Genomic DNA, 18,673 nt, shown 5'->3' with positions numbered 1-18,673 from the left:
GGTCTCGTGGGCCACTGTAGTGGGTGCCCACCCAGCCCCACCCCTAAGAGCCAGAGGGACCTGCCCGGGGGCGAGGTGGGGAGTCCTGGCAGTGCTTACCTGGAGCGGCTCCTGGGAAGAATCTGGCAAGTCCCTCTAGCTCCTAGGGGTGGGGTAGCATAGCTGGGGAGGGAGCAGGGGGTTACCTGCCACGGCGCGTGGCCCTCCTCGTGCCTGCTGCCGCAGCTCACCTCCGCTCCATCTCCCTGGACCTGAGCGTGAAGCCACCGCTTGCTTCTCAGCCCTCCCAGGCTTCGAATGCGAACAGCTGATTTGCAGAAAGCGGGGGTGGGGGGGGTGAGAAGGGGAGAATTGGGGCAGAGTGTTCAGGGGAGGAGGTAGAGCAGAGGTGAGCTGGGGCTGGGGGCGGGGCACTGCCGGAGCTTTACTGGTCGTTAAATTTAAAAGCCCTTTTAGAACCAGTTATCCCGCGCAGGACAACCGGTTCTAAAAGGGCTTCTAAATTTAACAACCGGTTCCAGCAAACCAGTGTGAACTGGCTCCAGCTCACCACTGGGTGTCAGTGAAGGCAGCTTGTATCTGAATTAATTATTCTAATACTCTGTAATTCATGGTAATGTAATGATGTAGGTCTACTATTTTAAAGGTGACATTGTTAGGATACCAGTGATATACACACATTCAATACCTACAATATGAAGGAAGTGTATAAATATGCTGAAAATTGTCAGAGTTGGGGGGATGCTGAGCCCCCCCCCCGGCACACACATCTCACCCTCGAGGCAGGAGGGGGCATAAAGGAGTGAGCAGTAGGCGGGAGGCACTTGGGGGGGCAGGGACCTAGGGGGAGGGGGGAAGAGCAGGGGCAGGAAGAGGTGAAGTGGGGGCTTGGCCTTGGAAGGGGGCAGAGCCGGGATGGGGAACCACCGGGAAAACCAAAACTCAGCACCTATGGTGTGTGGGGTGGTGTTACCGAAATATCGGGTCTGCCTAGCTGAGAGCCAATAACAGCCTGACAGGGATAAGGAAAAAATGCTTTATTTTGCAGAAGAAAGGAGAGCTCTGTAGCAGATACAGAAAACTCTACTGCACACAAGTTTCACAAGCTTTTTATACACTTTCAGACAAAGACCATGCCGTGTTAACACTTCATTGGTGGTTACTAAGCCCCGTAACACCGTTATCTGGTAAGGAAAAACTGGCTTAAAGCTGGATCTCTTTCTGCATCTGGCAGCAAAAGAAAAGATTAGTTTCAAAGTTCAAGGTACTGTGTACGTGAGGCCTTTTGGAGGCTTCTGCCTCCACCTACTGGCCGTTTGCAAAAACTGCTGGCCCCGTTCCTCCTGCAGCGACACGTGGCTGCTGCGGGCGCCTGGCTCGCTCGTTGTGGGGGGAACTACCAACTGCGCCCCGGCCCCCTCTTCCACCCAACATCCCCACGTGGCTGCGCCTGGCTCCCTGCAGGGGGGTTGTTGGTGGCGGCGGGGGGGGGAGGGGTTGTGGTTGGGGGGGAACGGAATAGCAGTAGCTGCAGCGTTGATTTACCTACCTTTGCCCTGTTCGCCTGGCAGTTACAGTCAGGGCCGGCTTTAGGAAGGGCCCGGCCTAATTCCAACATTTTCGGAGGGGCCCCGGCAGGGGTGACTAAAAAAAAAAAAGGTAAAAAAAACTTTTCATTTCTTCCATGTATAATTAACTTTCCATAACTATATAAATAATAATAAAATTATATATTACGTACATTGCTGGCTGGAGGCAGGGCAGGGGCTGACTGGAGGTAGGGTCTGGCTGGAGGCAGGGCAGGGGGTGCAACGGGCTGGCTGCGGGCACGGGGTGCGGGGCTGGCTGGAGACGGGCTGGCTGCAGGCAGGGCAGGGGGTGCGGGGCTGGGTGTGGGCAGGGCATGGGGGGCTAGCTGCGGGCAGCGGGTGCAGCAGGGGTTGGCTGGCCAGCATCCCCCAGCAGAATCCGGGTTTGTCTGGACTGTGACCGGGGGCAGGTGACATTTATCGATGCTGGTGTCAAGGCCCTGAGACACACGAGGGCGGGGGGGGGGGGGAGGACCAGAAATCAGCCTCTCTAGCCTCACATACCCCAGTCTCTATAACCTTGGAGGACTCCCAACTACCCAGCCCCTGGCTCCTCATCTCTATGGTCCCTGGAAGCTGCAGTAGGGGCCCTGAGGGGCAGAGGTGGGGGCTGGGCAGGGGGCAGAACTAACAGCCGGGCTCGGCCCAGGCGGAGGTGGGGGTGGCAGGGACACAGGGGGGTTGGGGAGAAGCAGCAGCAGAGAGCGGTTTGTACAGATCGGTGGGATTAGATCTCACTGGGGTCTCCCAGCCACAGTCACTTCGGACAACTGGTCACACTGTAATGGTCACACACACAACGGGCGGTGGGAGGAGATGGGTAAGGGGAGCAATTGATGGAAAAACCGTTATACAAGCTTAAAAAAATCATTATTGGGTCAGTCTCATGATTTTTTTTCCCAACTCCTGAGGTTGGCAGCACGGGGGGAGGCAGGGACAGGGCGGGTTTAACCAGAGGGAATTAGAAGAAGCAAGAAGGAAAATGTGAATGAAAATAAAACAAGAATAAAGGGAGAGTCCAGGAGAAATGGTGGAAAACAGGAATGAGAAGAGTGACAGGAAAATATCCCTGCCAGGGGAACCAGCCCGGGGGCAGCAAGAGGGGAAGGGATAAAATTACAGGGGAGTGAGGGGGGAGGAAAGGAGCAGCCACGGGGGATGATCTGTGACAGGGCGGGGAGGAGAGTGGGAGAGAGACAGGACAATAAACAGGGATCAGAAGTGAGGGTTAGAAAATACAAAAGGACAGTGTGGAAGGAAAGGGAACGCGAGTGGGACAGATTTATTACATGTTACTGAAAGTGAGACTGTAACTCATTAATTCCCTATATTAATCCCTGGCCACTGGTGCTATTTTAGTGCCATTAAGAAAACTGTTCTCAGTAGCTGGGGATCTCCTTGTCATGCTGTGGTTATTAAGGCTCCTTCTCAGCTCCATTTACTTACCACCTTTAGTTACTTAGTGTAAATAAAACATTACAAACAATTCTTGTTTGTTCCACTTTAATGTTCCAGCTGCCCACACACACATTGTCTCTCGCTCCTCGAATAGGCACACACTCTCCCCCTAACACACACTTGTATTATTGTTGTTACTTCCTGTTGAAATGAGCAAGGCACCTATGTTCTCTGTCATTTTATTCTTTCGAAGTTGGTTAAGGATTGCAGTGCTGTTATTTTAGTGGGGTTTTTTGACTAGTAAAATTTCATAATTTTATTTCTCTCTTATGCTTAAATTTAATTCTTTGAGCTTTATTTAATTATTTAATTCCGGGGCTTTTAACATCACTGCCCGTTGTGCTCGCCCCCATTGGCGGTGCTGCAAAACTTCCACCTTGCGCCCCCCCCCCCTCCTCCCCGCATCAGTTCATTGAGGGGCAAATCCCAGGGAGCCTTTATAGACTTCCAGGAGCCGCAGAACCTGAGCGCGGGGAGCAGGGGGCAGTGATGAGCTGCCAAAAATCTTAACAACTGGTTCCCTACTGGGTCTTTGGTGGCACTTCGGCGGGAGAGTTTAAGATTCTGACCTGAGTGCATACTCAGGGGTCAGAAACCAAATGGCAAAAAAATAGAAACTCAAAATGTATTTTTTAAAATATTGATTTTAAGTCAATCACTTCTTTTTTGACCCAATTGTGATTTTTTTTCCAATTATGTATGTGCATGCGATGCACGGCGAGGAGGTCCAGAGAGGCCCGGGCCACTTCCAGCTTTTGAGGTCCCTCGCCATAACAAAAAGATTTTGTCAGCAGACGAGTAGGGAAGGCATGATGATCAGCATCTCGTGGAATGTTACTTGGAATTTCAAAATGACGAATTTGAAGAAAAGTTTCGCAACTTGCCCAAATGCAATCCTATCCAATTCCAAAAAAATTAACAATTGTCACACTCTGAAGATGGGCTGGGATGGGGGGAGTCCATCAAACATCAAGAGACTGACCTAAAATTTTTTTTTAATGTAATGATTTATTGGGCCAATCTCATCATTTTTGGGAGGGTTTAGCTCATGCATTTTGATGTCTTGTAGAACCATTCTTAAAAAGGGGACTCAGGGAATTATAGACCAGTCAGCCTAAACTTTGATACTTGGAAAGACACTGGAGCACATAATTTCTATTGTCCTCTCTGGCCATATGGGTGAATGCATTGAAGGCCTTCCCTGTCAGCAATGGAGACACTGTAACATGGCCTCATGTCCCACCCTGTTAAATTCACAACTCACTTCAAAAGCATTTTAAAATAAATCCGCATTTTCCCTGGCCGAAAAGAATACAATATTTTAACTGGAAACTGATGGAGAAAGCAGCTGTGAATCATCATTAATATTTATCTGTGTAAATGTTTTTGAGACACTTACTGCAGACCTGGGTAAATTTCACTTTCCCCCACTTCCACAAATATGCTGACACAATTGTAGTTTTCCCTCTTTTTTTTAGCAGCAAGGGGAGGTTACTCTAACTTTAAAATACGTGGGATAAGACTAATTTGGATACATTTCACCCAGCTGATAAGCAATAGTTAAAAGAGGTGTGGATAAAAATAATCTCTCAGTCTTAATATTTGTATTCATAATACAGCGAAATAGTATCTGAGAATGGGAAGCATCTAATACTATTGTTTATTTATTTATTTATTTATTTTTTAGGCGAGTGAGATATGGATATTGGTCAGTTTCATTATCCCATTTCTGAATAGAAAACTTTTGTATGAAGTTGGAGCCTATTAAAGGAGAGGTTTGGTTTGGTTTTGTTCTTGTTTTGAGTTTTCAATTAACTTTTTTAAAAAGTTGCATACAGGACTAAACCCCAGGAACTGAACACCAAAAGTTTATATTAAAAATGTTCTAATAAACAAAATATAGGGTTTGTCATGAAATGATCTCTCAAAATTTATTTTAGTGCAGACTCTCTATCGTAATACAGACTGCTACATAGAAGAAACGCCCCGCGTTCAGTGGCACGGCTACTATCTGTTTGTGTGGTACATTTCTACTTTATTCCCCACTTACCAGAGGAAAAATTACTCAGGGATATTTCTTTTTAAATTAATTATTCCTCTGCATTGTATGGTTATTAGCAGAGACAGGTCCAAGCCACGCAGCTTGCACTTGAAAGACAAAATAATATTTTTTGTTATTAATAATTATTACTTTGCATTGCAAAGCTCTATTCATTTACATATCTATTCCTAACCAGTCTTTAAAGTTCGGCCATGGGTCAGGTCAGTCTGTGAGTTAATTAACTCTTTCTGGCCCTGTGTCACCTTTCAATGAGATATTATATCACTCCTTAGACACCCAGCTCCTGCTCCTCCAGGTTCAGCCTCACAGGCAGGGCCGGCTCCAGACCCCAGCGCGGCAAGCACACGCGTGGGGCGGCCCTTTCCCGGGGGGGCGGCAGGCTGGGCCGGCGGACCTGCCGCAGTCATGCCTGCGGGAGGTCCACCGGAGCCCCGGGACGACCGGACCTGCCGCAGGCATGACTGCGGAGGGGGCGCTCGTCCCGCGGCTCGGCTGGACCTCCTGCAGGCGTGCCTGCGGCAGCTCAAGCAGAGCCGCCGGACCTGCGAACCGTCCGCAGCTACGGGAGGTCCAGCCGAGCCGCGCAACCAGCGGACCCTCCGCAGTCATGCCCGCGGGAGGTCCGCTGCTCCCGCGGCTCCGGGGCGCCTCCCGCGCATGACTGCTTGGGGCGGCCAAAAAGGTAGAGCCGCCCCTGCTCACAGGGGGATGCCCCAGTGACCCTCCCCACCAGCTCAGGGGCTGATTGCAGGCCGAAAGCCCTTTGGGGTTTTAATTACAGGCTGATTTCACTGAAAGTTACCTGGCACTGGTGTAATTGTACATTTTTACACTAAAGCCTCCAGGGGTGAAATTGTTTGGGTCCTTCCTGCTCTGCAAACAGCATGAGTCATTTTCAGGCAAGGAAACACCCCCTTGCTGCTGCAGGCGGGGCATAGTGTGAATTCTGGAATTTGAAACAAAGCCTGTTACAAACTGCCCAGAGGAAGCCATGGCTGCAGAGAACCCCGTGGAAAGGCTCCAGGAGGAAGCGACATGTCCCGTCTGTCTGGAGTATTTCACAGAACCTGTCAGTCTGGAGTGTGGGCACAATTTCTGCCAAGCCTGCATCAGCCAGTGCTGGGAGGGATCCGATACAGCCGCCTCCTGCCCTCAGTGCAGAGAAACTGTGCAACAGGGAAACCTCAGGCCCAACAGGCAGCTGGCAAATATCCTAGAAATCGCCAAGCAGTTGAGCTTACAGGCAGCAAAAGGAGCAGGAGGGGAGGGGGTGTGTGAGAGGCACCAGGAGGCTCTGAAACTGTTCTGTGAAGAGGATCAAACCCCCATCTGTGTGATCTGCAGAGAGTCCTGGGCTCACCGCGCTCACCCGGTGGTCCCCATCCAGGAGGCTGCCCAGGAGTACAAGGTAGGGAACTGCTGTGAAATTTAATGGGTTAACTTTGGGGGTTTAATGACAGGCTAATTTCACTGAGAGTTCCCTGTCACGGGTGTGACTCATCATTCAGCTCTGTAAAGTCTTCATTGTGTGGGGAGATGCCACACTGCCTGACCATTAATTTTGTTATAGCAACAGAGGCAAAATATCAAATCTTGAAAACAGGATCTACCCCCCCACACCCAGAAGCACCGCTGCCCTCACCCCAGGCTGTGGGGACATGCTGGCCCCCTCTGGGAGTGCCGCACAGCTGGGGCAGGCAGGGAGCCTGCCTGCGCTGCCGGAGATTGTGATCGACTGGGAGAATCTCCAGGATCTACTAGTCAATTGCAATTGACTGGTAGGTGATCACTGGTCTAGCTAGACAAAAGGTGGGATGGGAAACTGAGGCACAAAGCGGGGCAGCAAAGTTGCACACAGTCACCCGGCAGAGATGCCTTGATAAAGGTCCTAGGCCCACCAGGGAGAGGAGGTTTCTCACTGGGATTCTGAACTCCTGTGTCGCTCCACGAGGGATTAAACTCAGATGCTGCCGGCCTGCACTAGAGGAGATCACTGGGCTAAAGAGTGTGTGGGACCCCGAGCACCTTCAGTCCGCACACAAAAGGGCTCCAGACAGTGCAGGTCCATGCCAAGTACCACTGGGATTTCACTGGATTGTAGCAAAACCAACCCCAGGCTGGAGCTGACCAGTGTCAGTCTGACCTGTTCTGTTGTGTACGTGGGCAAGGACCAGCCAAAGTGGTTCCATTAGTCCATGGTCTCAAACACGCGCCCGCGAGGTTATTTTCTGTGGCCCGCGACCTCCTCCCGGCCTCCCCCAAGTGTTTATCTAGAGCGGCTCCAGCCTCACATGCACCAGGGGCAGGGCAGGTTCCCTTCCTGTCGGCCGGCTCTGCCCCGGCGTCGCTCCAGGAAGCGGACGGAACCTGGGGGAGCAGAGGCGCAGGGGTGTGTGTGTTGCTATTGCTTCAGGCACCACCCCCAGCAGATCCCATTGGCTGCGGTTCCCCGTTCCCAACCAATGGGAGATGTTGGGGGCAGTGCCTGAAGCAACAGCAACACACACGCCCCGTGCCCCTGCTCCCGCACGTTCCAGCGGCTTCCCGGAGTGGCGCAGGGGCAGGGCAGGCAGAGCCTGCCCTTCCCCCGGTGCACACTGGGACAGAGCCCGCCCCCCGAACTGCTCCTGCAGTCGAACCTCCTGCCCTGAGCCCCCTGCTGCACCCTGCACCCCGACCCCCTGCCACACCCCTCCTGCACCCCAACTCCCTGCCCTGACCCCCTGCTGTACCCCACACCCCAACCCATTGCCCTGAGCCCCCTGCCGCATCCCTCCTGCACCCTGACCCCCTGCCACACCCCTCCTGCACCCCAACTCCCTGCCCTGAACCTCCTGCCGCACCCCGACCCCTGCTGTACCCTGCACCCTAGCCCCCTGCCCTGAGCCCCTTGCTGCACCCCTCCTGCACCCCAACTCCCTGCCCTGAGCTGCCTGCCGCACTCTGCACCCGACCTCCTGCCCTGAACCCCCTGCTGCACCTCACACCCCAACCCATTGCCCTGAGCCCCCTGCCACACCCCTCCTGCACCCTAACTCCCTGCCCTGACCCCCTGCTGCACCCCTCATCCCTCCTGCACCCCACACCCCAACTCGCTGCCCTGAGCCCCTGCCTCACCCCACACCCCTCCTGCACCCCCTGGGGGCAGGGAGGGGGCGGAGTTGGGGTGGGGATTTTGGGGAAGGGGTTGGAATGGGGGCAGGGAAGGGGCGGAGTGAGGGCGGGGCTGAGGGCGGTGTGGGGAGGTGTCAGTAATGCGGCTCTCAGGCCAATGTACTAGTCCTCATGTGGCCCTCGTGGTCATTTGAGTTTGAAACCCCTGCATGAGTCCCACCAGGCAGCCTTTTGAAATCTCCCAGAATGCACTGCTTCCGGGATCTTTACCAGGGAATGGGACAGTGGGACATCTGCCCAAGTGGCATCACCACGGAAAGGCTTTAGGACAGTCGTAGGGCAAACCCAAAGCCATTCTTTATACAAATCTGCATCATGTCTAATTAGGGTGGTCACTGAGGCATCCCCAGAACATCGGACATGCCCACACCTGCCTTCATGGGCCCATCCTCACTAGTATCAGTCACCCTGTGTGGGCCCCACCACCGCTTTTTCCAGCGTGCCACCCGTGTGCATCATTCTGTATGAAGGTGCCACCTCAGCCCTGCCCCCACCCTCACGGGTGTCCTCCTGCATCCTCCGTCTCCTCCTCTGCCTTTTGCACCAGACAAAGCCACATTCAGTGCTGAGTCCCTACCGGACAGGGACAGTGCTCCACAAAACTGGGATTGTGGAGCTTCAAACCAGACTAATGGCCTCCCGACGTCTCATGGGGTTTGCCCTGGTGCTTAAACCAGCTCTGCCCAACCAGTGCAGTCCCCAGGGCTTCAAGGGTGAAACCCAGGTGGCTTCGAGGATTTGTATCACTTGGTTCTTTAAACCTTCTACAAAACAGGTTTATTGATTCACCCCCATGTAACTCCAGTGCCCTGTTATGCTCTGTACCACTAATCAGTTCACAAGTACCAGTAAAGCTTGGTTATAATTGAAATCTCTAATTACTAAAAACACTGAACCGGAATTAGTAATGAGCCTGAATGTGACACGCTCCCAATCTCTATTAATGAGGTTTGATCTCCTTGGTGGCCCTGATGTCACAAAGCGATTAGAACCACAGTCATCTTGGGTTTTGGGTGGAAAAACACCCACTTCCAAGCACCTCTCAACTATCCAGATGAAACCACCCAAATCATTTCTGTTTCTTCAGGAAAGAATCCAGGCCCATTTGAAGACTCTGAGGGAAGAGAGAGAAAAGCTGCTGGGATTGAAAGCGACTGGAGAGGGGAATAGCCGGGAGTATCTGGTAGGTGCCTGTTGTTATGAACCAGCAGGGACTGGCAGTGTGAAGACTCCTGTTTGGCCTCGGTGAACATGGGCTTATGTGTGTGTTTCTCCATGACCATGGATTGTTGGGTTTGATTCATATGTAGACAAGCCCTAAGCTTCCCTTTCAATTGATGAGTAGCCTTTGTGGCTTACCCAGAAATCCCCCCAGGTGAACTGAATGTCCCTATGAAGTGTTGTCCACTGGGTCTAGACATTTTGTACATTTTTAAAACGTTTGTTTCTTTTAACTCCCCTGACGTCTCTGTTAGTGTAGTGCTGAGTCCTGCCTCCTGCTGCTTTGGGTCTGAATTTCCACAGACCATAAATAACAGAAGATGCTGACCATGACTGACAGAGAAACTTCCCTTTCGGGGGTACCGGGGCCAAAGGGGAAGGTGTGAGAGAATCCCCTGCCTAGTACCCAAAGGGTAGAGTCAAATGTCAGAAATGGTAGGATTTTCACAGAAAATCACCCTCCTGCACACTCAGCTCTCCATGAAAGGACCCTGGGCTCCATCCATGTCCCTGACCAGCCCTTGCCCTATTTTCATACAGAAACAAACACAAATCGAGAGGCAGAAGATTGTATCTGAATTGCAGCAGTTCCTGGAGGAACAAGAGCAACTCCTGCTGGCCCAGCTGGAGAAGCTGGATGAGGAGATTGTGAGGATCCAGAATGAAAATGTCAGTAAACTCTCTGAGCAGATTTCCCGTCTGAGTGAGCTGATCAGTGAGATGGAGGGGAAGTGTCAGAAGCCAGCGAGTGAATTCCTACAGGTGAGACTGATTGAGAAACATAGGTGGGTGCTCCAGGACAGCCAGCTCTCCCGCTCAGTGCTACCCACCATCAGCCCTGCTGATCAACTCCTCCCCCTTCTTCCAGCACCATCTGCCTGCTGCAGTCAGCTGTTCCACTGTGTGCAGGAGATGCTGGGAGGGACGGGGAGGAGCGGGGAGGGAGTGTGCTCATGTTAGGATTCCCTCCCCACTTTGAACGCTGGGGGACAGATGTGGGTACCCACATGAAAGACCCCCTAATCTTATATTCCATCAGCTTAGTTTAAAAACTTCCCCAACGCACAAATTACTTTCCTTGTCCTTGGACGGTATTGCTGTCACGACGAACAACTGATTTTAAACAAAAATTCAGAGATGGGTCACTTGGAACCCTATTCCACCAAAATGTCCCCCCAAGTGCCTTCACCCCCTTTCCTGGGGAGGCTTGAGAATAATATACCAACCAATTGCCTTTAATGTAAGTACAGACCAGATCCTTATCTTTAGGACACTAAAATCAATCAGGTCCTTAAAAGAAGAACTTTATTATAAAGAAAAAAGTACAAGAATCACACCTGCAAAATCATTGATAGAAGGTAACTTTACAGGGTAATAAAAAGACTTAAAACACAGAGGACTCCCCTCTGGACTCAGTTTCACAGTTACAAAAACAGGAATAAAACTACCTCTTAGCATAGGGAAAATTCACAAGCTAAAACAAAAAAAAAAAACCTAACGCATTTCCTTGCCTTAGTTAGAATTTTTGTAATCTTAGATGGAACATTTCAGGTAGGTTTTCAGGAGATGTGTCCCTGCTTGGTCTATCTCTCTATCAGGAGAGGAAACAAACAAACAGAGCCCAAACAAAACCTCCCCCAACCCACCAGATTTGAAAGTATCTTCTTTCCTTATCGGTCCTTCTGGTTAGGAGCCAACCAGGTTATCTGAGCTTCTTAACCCCTTAAAGGTAAAGCGATTCAGTACAGCTGCAAGGAGATATTTTATGTTACTCTTTCCTTAATATTTATGGCAGCTCACAAGAGGAGGCGAGGAAGAGACAGGGTGGAGGCTGAGTGGGAGTGGGAAGAGTTGGGCTGGGGTGTGGCATTGGGGAAAGGTTTGGAGTGGAGGTGGGGCATGGGGTTCAGCGCCCCCAGGGACAATTGGAAACCAGCATTCATCATTAGAAACATGCCAGACCCCCACAGAGGGAGGAGCGGGCTGCTGAATCATAAGCACTGGAATCCAGCAGTCGGAGATCTCAGTGTAACTCGGCATGTGCATTGCTGACATCTGAGTGAGTATTATTCTTAGCAGAGTCACAGGGATATGAAAGATGGAAAAGACCCATTAGCTCAGAGAATCAAAGGCCCTGGGGCCAGGGCAGGGTCTCTTCCCCCATACTTCCTAAATCCCTTCCCTGGGATCCCCTGTGTGTGTGTGTCAGAGAGGACTGAAATTCTTTTGTCTCTCTTTCCTCTAGGACGTCAGAACCACCTTGAGCAAGTATGTGGCTCCGTCGCACTCCACAATGCTGGGAAAGAGCTTGATGATGAGGGTAGCACCGCATCTCCCCGGGGCTCTACAGCAAAACGTGTGGGGAGATCATGTGTTGGATACAAATCTCTCTGATCAACTCCATCCTGGGGTGCTCACTCTTGTACAGAAGACTCTGGAATTCTCCAGTCAGTGGGAAGGACTGACCTCAAGTATTTTGTAGAGATGTCACATCCCTGGGGGACCGGCTGCCTCAGGATTGTGGGGATGGACTATGGGCCTGTCACTGCTGGGTCCTGGTCACTATTCAGCCCAGGGCAGCAGCGATCAAGAGTCTTTCCCCACCTCAGGGCTGTTTGGAGACCTCTGTGGAATGAGTTGGGGAGGGGGCAGTTGGTGTCTCAGTCTTGTTGCTAGAGGGCAGATTTCTACAGCACTTCACCTGGGAACCTCCTGTCCCTCAGAGCATGGAGGCCAAGGAGTGAATTGGCCATGGAGACTCAATTCCCCTTTTGTCCCCAGAGCTGATCTCTCCAGACCAGAGTTGAAGAATATTAATGACCTTTGAATAGAAGGTTGCTTGGCCCTGGGCTGTGTTGCATCCGCTCTGAGGCTGGGAGAAGTCGAGGAATTCTAACTCCAGGCCCATGAGAGCAGCGACTCACTAGCCAGAACTTATAATGAGTCACACAGTAAAATATAATCACGTGAAATTGTTTCCCTCCAGGTGTGAAAAGGGGAAGTTCCAGCAGCCAGAGGAGATTTCTCCTGAACTGCAAGAGCGAGTCAGTGGTTTCTCCAAGAAAACGATTGTGCTAATGGAGATTCTGGGGAAGTTCAAAGGTACTTAGAAGGGATCTAGGAATGGAAATTGGGATAAGCCTCTGAGAAGAGAATGGTGCTGACCAATTGGTTCACACTTAGATGATGCTGTTAAATTAAGAAATGACTCAAAGACTTTAAGGCCAGAAGGGACCATCATGAGCATCCAGTCTGACCAACTGCACACTGCAGGCCACAGAATCTCACCCACCCACTCCTGCAATTGACCCCTAACCTCTGGCCAAGTTACTGAAGTCCTTAAATCATGATTTTAAATCTTCAAGTGTAACTGGTTGAGCACTCAGCAGTGCGGCGCCTCCTGCTGGTCAGTCAGGGAATTAGCTTTCCTGCTCCAGAGCGCCTACTGCTGGCCAGTGTCTCTCCCGCCTGAGGCCCCTCCATGTCCCTCCTGGACCCCAGTGCCCCTTACCTTGGGGTTCTGCCCACAGCAGTACCCCCACACTCTGGGTCTCCTCTCCCACAGGAATCCCAACCCTCTATACCCACCTTGCCTCAGCCAGTCAACTAGCCCCCTTTCTCTGGGGCAGCCTGCAGTCCACAATGTCCACTCATCATTAACAAAGGGATTGGACCTACTGCCTTCCTAGCCCTAGTACCATCCCTGGCCCTTAACAAGGCCTCAGCCTGGGGACTTGCCAGGCCAGAGCTCCCCAGCTCTGCCTGCCCCACCCCAGCCCTGCTCTGTGTAAGGTACCTTGTGCTCTGCTCCCAGGCAGCCCTGCAGTGAGACTCTTGCCTGCCTAGCTCCCAGCCCTTTGATCTGGGCCAGCTGTGACCTAATTGGGTGTGGCCCCAGCTGTGGCTGCCTCTCCAGTCAGCCGACCTCAGCTGCTTTTCACCCTTTACCTCCTTTTATACCAGGAGTGGGGTAACTGCCCCACTACACAAATTACAGAGAATCCACCATTGACTCTAGGTTAAAACTGCAACTGACCCGTGCCCCGGCTGCAGAGGAAGGAAGGAAAAAAATCCCCAGGCTCTCTGTTAATCTGACTTGGGGGGAAATTCCTTCCCCACCCCAGATATGGTGGTCAGTTGGATACCGAGCATTTTGGCAAGACCCAACAGCCAGACACGTGGCAAAGAACTCTCTATAGCTCAGAGCCCTCCCTGTCTACTGCCCCATCACCAGCCATGGGGCACATTTCTCAGAGGCGGATCCAGCACATCACTGAGCTCTGGTCCCATTTGCAGCTAGTTTCTGCCAAATGGGCTGTAGGGAAGGAGAACGCCCCTCCCCTATGGTCAGGGATCCCTTCAGCACAGGAGCCTCTGTTGCCTCCTCCACAGCAGCTACAGGCACAAGGCGTGTTCCTGAGAGGGCTGGGAATGGGGTGGGGGTGGTGAGGGCATGTGGAAGATGGAGGGGGGTGGATGAGGGACAGAGGGAGGTGGGCAGTGTAAAGCTGGGCCTCTGACACTCTGAACGCTGGGCAAGACACACGGGGGCCATTGTCATAGGGATGTAGCTCTGGCTGGCTTCAGAACTTCCTCAGCCTGTGCCAAGGTCTGCACCGGCCCCTGCAGCCACTGAACAGCAGAGTCACAAAAGGCCCCTCCCCTCTCCTTTTCCCGGTACAGGGGGGAATCGGACCCTTTGAGCCATCCCTCCCCCACCTCAATTTCCACCTTGATAAAATAATTTTACTATTATTTCCATTTCTGCCTATGGAGGACGAGGTCCCGTCGTGCTGCTCTCTGTAGAGGCGCTGAGTAAACAGACCCAACAGCTCACAATTAGAGCCAGGATTTCACAAACTCTGAACATCCCGTTAGTGTCAAAGGGACCCAAGTGGGTAACGTTACTTTTATGCCAAAGTCTTTGTATGATCTGGGTCTAGGTTATGACAAAAGGCAGCAAGTGAATGAGACAAACCAACTGGATTCTGAAGGGAGGGAGGGGATGAGGAGGGAAAAGTAAATCTCTTACAGATTGTGTGTCCTGGGATAGTTGTGAGGCTGTAAGGCTGCTGGCTCCATTGCTGAGAGATGCCTGATTGAGAGGGGAAATAGATTTCAGACCTTTTTATATTAAATACCTGAGTGTGTCTCTGGGCCTCTCTGTCTGTTTTTCAGTCATAATTATAAAACAGTTTCAGAGTGGGGATGCTCTTATGAATATGAAAGTCTGAAATCTCATCTCTCTTCTCCTTTCTCCCCCAAGACACTCTGCCGTCTGAACTGGAGAGGAAAAGGGGAGAATTATTTGGACCACACAGACAGGGTGAGTTTGCGGGTGAAGATTGCCTTTAAATTGTGAGAAAATTCCAGAGAAAATGTCTTCATGAGATTGTAGCTAAAGTTACCAACCAAACTGACAGCGACCATGACACACACAGCCCTAAAAATAACACATTAAACGGTAAGGAGATCCAGGGGCCCATGTCTCCCCCCCCCAACACACACACACTTTTAAAGGTGGGATGACCAGGACACTTTTCAGCATGGCCATAGTTTGGGGGAAGAGGGCCACGTTGCCCCCCACACACACTGCAAGCCTTGGCAGGGGTGGAGCATGGCAGGCAGTGTCTGTGCTTAGGGCAGGGCAGCTGATCAGATCCACTCTGTGTAGTGCAGCCCCTGCCCGCAGCACCAACCGCTCCCTGGTGCTGGCCACTCTCAATGGCCCCACCCCTGCTCCTCTTTCCCTGAGGCCCTGGGCAGGGCAGAAGCCAGAACCAGGCTGCCATCCAGGGACTGCTCTGGGAAGCCCTGGATCCTACACCTGCCCAGGGTGGTGCACCCCGGGGAGTGGGGACATGGGCTGGGGACTGCTGCCAAAGGCCCATGGACCCATGTCCAGGGCAGGTGGAGTGTCAGGGGCTCTCCATAGCGGGCAAGTCTCCCAGCCTGGCCAGGGGGCAGGGCCTCAGTCAGGGCCACGGAGGGGGCGGGGACACAAAAAAAGTCCTGACACCACCCTTAGTGCTGAGTTCATGCCCATTCTGATGAACAGAAACACTCTTAACTGAGTCACACGCGAACAGAGCTCCCTGCCACATCCCTCTGCTTCACCCCGGTGCAGGGGGTCTCCCATCGCTCTTCTCCAACATCCTGCCTTTCCTCTGGGCAGGGCTGGGCTCTCCCATTGGAGCTGCTCCCTGCTTCCTGGATTGGGGAGATGCTCTTCCTGTGAGACTGGCAGCTCCTCCTTTCTCTCTAGGCTGGAGATGGTGCTACCACACCCAGTGCCACCTCCTACTCTCTGGTTTTAAGTGGCTGTTCCCCATTGCTGCACCTTCCTCTCTGTTCCCTGGCCTGGGATTGGAGGCTGCATTAGGGGAGGGAGCTCCCCCAGGGCTGAGCTCTGCCCCTAACACTCTGATTCTCTCTCCCCAGTGAATGTGACTCTGGATCCAGACACGGCTCATCCCAACCTCGTCCTGTCTGTGGATCGGAAAAGTGTGAGATGCGGAGACACACGACAGCAACTGCCCAACAACCCTGAGAGATTTAACTCTTGGCCCTGTGTGCTGGGCTGTGAGGGATTCACCTCGGGGAGACATTGCTGGGAGGTGGAGGTGGGGGGTGGGGGAAGCTGGGCTGTGGGGGTGGCCAGATGGTCTGTGGTGAGGAAGGGAGGTTTCAGCCGTAGCCCTGACGGGGGGATCTGGGCTGTGGAGTGGGGGGGTCAGTTCCGGGCTCTCACCTCCCCTGCGATCCTCCTGCCCCTGAGCCGGGCCCCCAGCAGGATCCGGGTTTGTCTGGACTGTGACCGGGGGCAGGTGACATTTATCGATGCTGGTGATGAGGCCCCGATCCTCACTTTCCCGCTGGGCTCCGTCCCTGGGGAGAGAATCCGACCCTGGTTCTTTGTGGGGCCAGGATCCCCGCTCAGCCTGTGTCCCTGAGACCTGCAGCAGAGGCAGGAACTGGAAATCAGCCTCTCTAGCCACACACAGCCCAGTCTCTATGACCTTGGAGGACTCCCATCTACCCAGCCTCCAGCACCTCATCTCTATGGCCCCTGGAAGCACCTCCCCCGCCCTCTCTGCAGCCTCAGGGATGGGGGCAGGAGGGGGAAGAACCCCTGGGGCTGCAGGAGGGGCCCTGAGGGGCAGAGGTGGGGGCTGGGCAGGGGGCAGCACTAACAGCCGGGCAGGGGACAGGCGGAGGTGGGGGTGGCAGGGACACAGCATGAATCAATCAGGGTTTGGGCTGTTGGGGAGAAGCAGCAGCAGCCAGGAGCGTTTTGTATAGATCTGTTGCTAGCACAGAATGCTCGAGGACAGCAACAGTGCATTCTAAGGGTGTACACCGTACCCTGCCTGTACTCTGTCCCTGCCCCATACCTATGGGAAGACACTGGGCGTACCCCAGTTCTTAACAGGCAAACAAAAGGTTAACAGCACTGGACTGTTCCTACCTTATCCACGAGACCCGGTTCCCCACCGTCGCCCGCAGCTGCTTCTCCACTACTCGAGCGCGTTGCACCATAGTGCCCTCCGGGGTCGACCACACCATGTCTCCGCAGAGGCCCCTGATGAAGTCACCGGTGCGTGCTGGGCGTCGGTCGTCGCCGCAATCCGTCGACCTCCAGGAGGGGTCCGGGCAAGGCTAGATTTTAGCCTCGAGCCCACCCAGGGATGCCAAAACTGTTGCCAGCACAGAATGCTCGAGGACAGCAACAGTGGTTCATTGCCCGGTGTGCTTCGCTCCAATAAACACACCAAGGTGGAGAAGCAGACAAAGTTTATTTGAGATCTCAAAGCTTGTGCAAGGAGACAGAGGTGTCTCGAATCATGCACACAGATACAAGCAGCTTTCTCTCTTTATACATGATTTCAGCGAAGCATTCTCATTACCCCCCACTACTCCTCCCCCTCTACCCCCCTCTCCTATTTCCCATATAGCGGATACATTATACGGCTAACAATTACACTAAGCAGGTTAAATCATTCTTGGCAGCAAACAATTCATCTCGTTAGTGACTTTTTCTTGACCGGTTATTTTGTTTTACTCCCTCTGATTTGTTATCCTACCCCCTCCCCCCCCCCCCCTTAGCCAGGTGCAAGCAGGCCTCACTATTGCCTCCTGGGATCAGTGTTGCACTGATAACTAGCTGCTACACATTCCATTCTCGGTTACTGGCCTGTAAGGTCGATTAGAGTTTAACATGGGGCCCTCTAGGCAAGCATAGAATAACTTTGGTTCATTCAGGCCTAATACAGATGCCTGATGACACCAACAGATCTGTGTCCTTAGATCTCACTGGGAGCTCCCAGCCCGGGATCAGCAGGAGGGGAAGGGATAAGATCAGGGAAAAAAGAGAGCAGCCGAGGGGGATGATCTGTGACAGGGAGGAGAGAGACAGGGAAATAAACAGGGATGTAAAATGAGGGCTAGAACAATGATGAATAGAAAAGGACAATATGAAAGGAAAGGGAACGTGAGCGGGACGGATAAATTTATTATGTTACTGAAAGCGAGACTGTAACTCATTAATTCCCTATATTAATCCCTGGCCATTGGTGCTATTTTCAGTGCAGTTAAGAAAACTGTTTCTCAGTAGCTGGGGATCTCCTTGCCGTGCTGCAGTTATTAAAGCTCCTTCTCTGCTCCTTTTACTTTGCTACTTTCCAGCAACTTATTGTAAATAAAACATTACAAACAATTCTTCTTGTTTTGTTCCACTTTAATGTCCCAGCTGCAAGGAATATTGAGCCTCTAGGAAGAGAGTTTGGGTTTTACTGTGTGATGTGTCACTAACCAGCCTGTGCTCTGCCTCCGTCCTGTGCACACCCATGTCAATCAGGAATTCCCCAGCTGTGCTCTGCAGAGAGGTGACTGGTTGCACAGGGTGCAATCCATGCAGGGACTCGGGTGCTGCAATGCTGAGCATCACAGTAATTTTTAGGCAGCGAGAAAATCTCAGGAACAGCAACAGTGTGACCCTCAGAGCTGAGTCAGGGGCCTAAACTCCCTAGACAATGCATGGGCTACACAGGCACCTTACAATGCAATTCACAAAAGCCACCTCAGTAGGCGGGGAGCCATGTAAGTTAGCCAATGGGAGATGCTGACAAGGGGGGAAGGGATGTCCTAAGCCACACCCCTCTCATGGATA

General features: G+C 52.4%; 1 protein-coding gene and 2 long non-coding RNA genes across 3 annotated transcripts; 2 read left to right on the top strand and 1 right to left on the bottom strand.

Annotated features, from left to right (window-relative positions):
* Positions 1-1,041: 1,041 nt before the first annotated feature.
* Positions 1,042-1,801, bottom strand: LOC123344955. Its single transcript, XR_006572680.1, has 3 exons — positions 1,742-1,801; positions 1,550-1,644; positions 1,042-1,227 (listed from the first exon to the last, which is right to left on the bottom strand). It is a non-coding gene; the product is annotated as an uncharacterized LOC123344955 (long non-coding RNA).
* Positions 1,539-4,868, top strand: LOC123344956. The gene is made up of 2 exons (XR_006572681.1): positions 1,539-1,659; positions 4,735-4,868. It is a non-coding gene; the product is annotated as an uncharacterized LOC123344956 (long non-coding RNA).
* Positions 4,869-5,797: 929 nt separating this feature from the next.
* On the top strand, positions 5,798-11,768 carry LOC123346636 (zinc finger protein RFP-like). The gene is made up of 4 exons (XM_044984113.1): positions 5,798-6,517; positions 9,371-9,466; positions 10,045-10,091; positions 11,750-11,768. Exons 1-4 carry the CDS (start codon positions 6,101-6,103, stop codon positions 11,766-11,768), a joined length of 579 nt encoding a protein of 192 aa, XP_044840048.1. The 5' UTR covers positions 5,798-6,100.
* The last annotated feature ends 6,905 nt before the right edge of the window (positions 11,769-18,673 follow it).

Source organism: Mauremys mutica, chromosome 12, assembly GCF_020497125.1.
Source record: "Mauremys mutica isolate MM-2020 ecotype Southern chromosome 12, ASM2049712v1, whole genome shotgun sequence".
Classification (NCBI taxonomy): domain Eukaryota; kingdom Metazoa; phylum Chordata; order Testudines; family Geoemydidae; genus Mauremys; species Mauremys mutica.
This window is presented reverse-complemented; position numbering and strand designations above follow the sequence as displayed.

Bases quoted from the DNA above. Each gene is read 5' to 3' on its own strand.
- LOC123346636 (XM_044984113.1), top strand. From the start codon at position 6,101: ATGGCTGCAGAGAACCCCGTGGAAAGGCTCCAGGAGGAAGCGACATGT. The intron at 6,518-9,370 runs GTAGGGAACTGC...CTGTTTCTTCAG, and splicing joins AGGCTGCCCAGGAGTACAAG to GAAAGAATCCAGGCCCATTT. The intron at 9,467-10,044 runs GTAGGTGCCTGT...ATTTTCATACAG, and splicing joins GGAATAGCCGGGAGTATCTG to AAACAAACACAAATCGAGAG.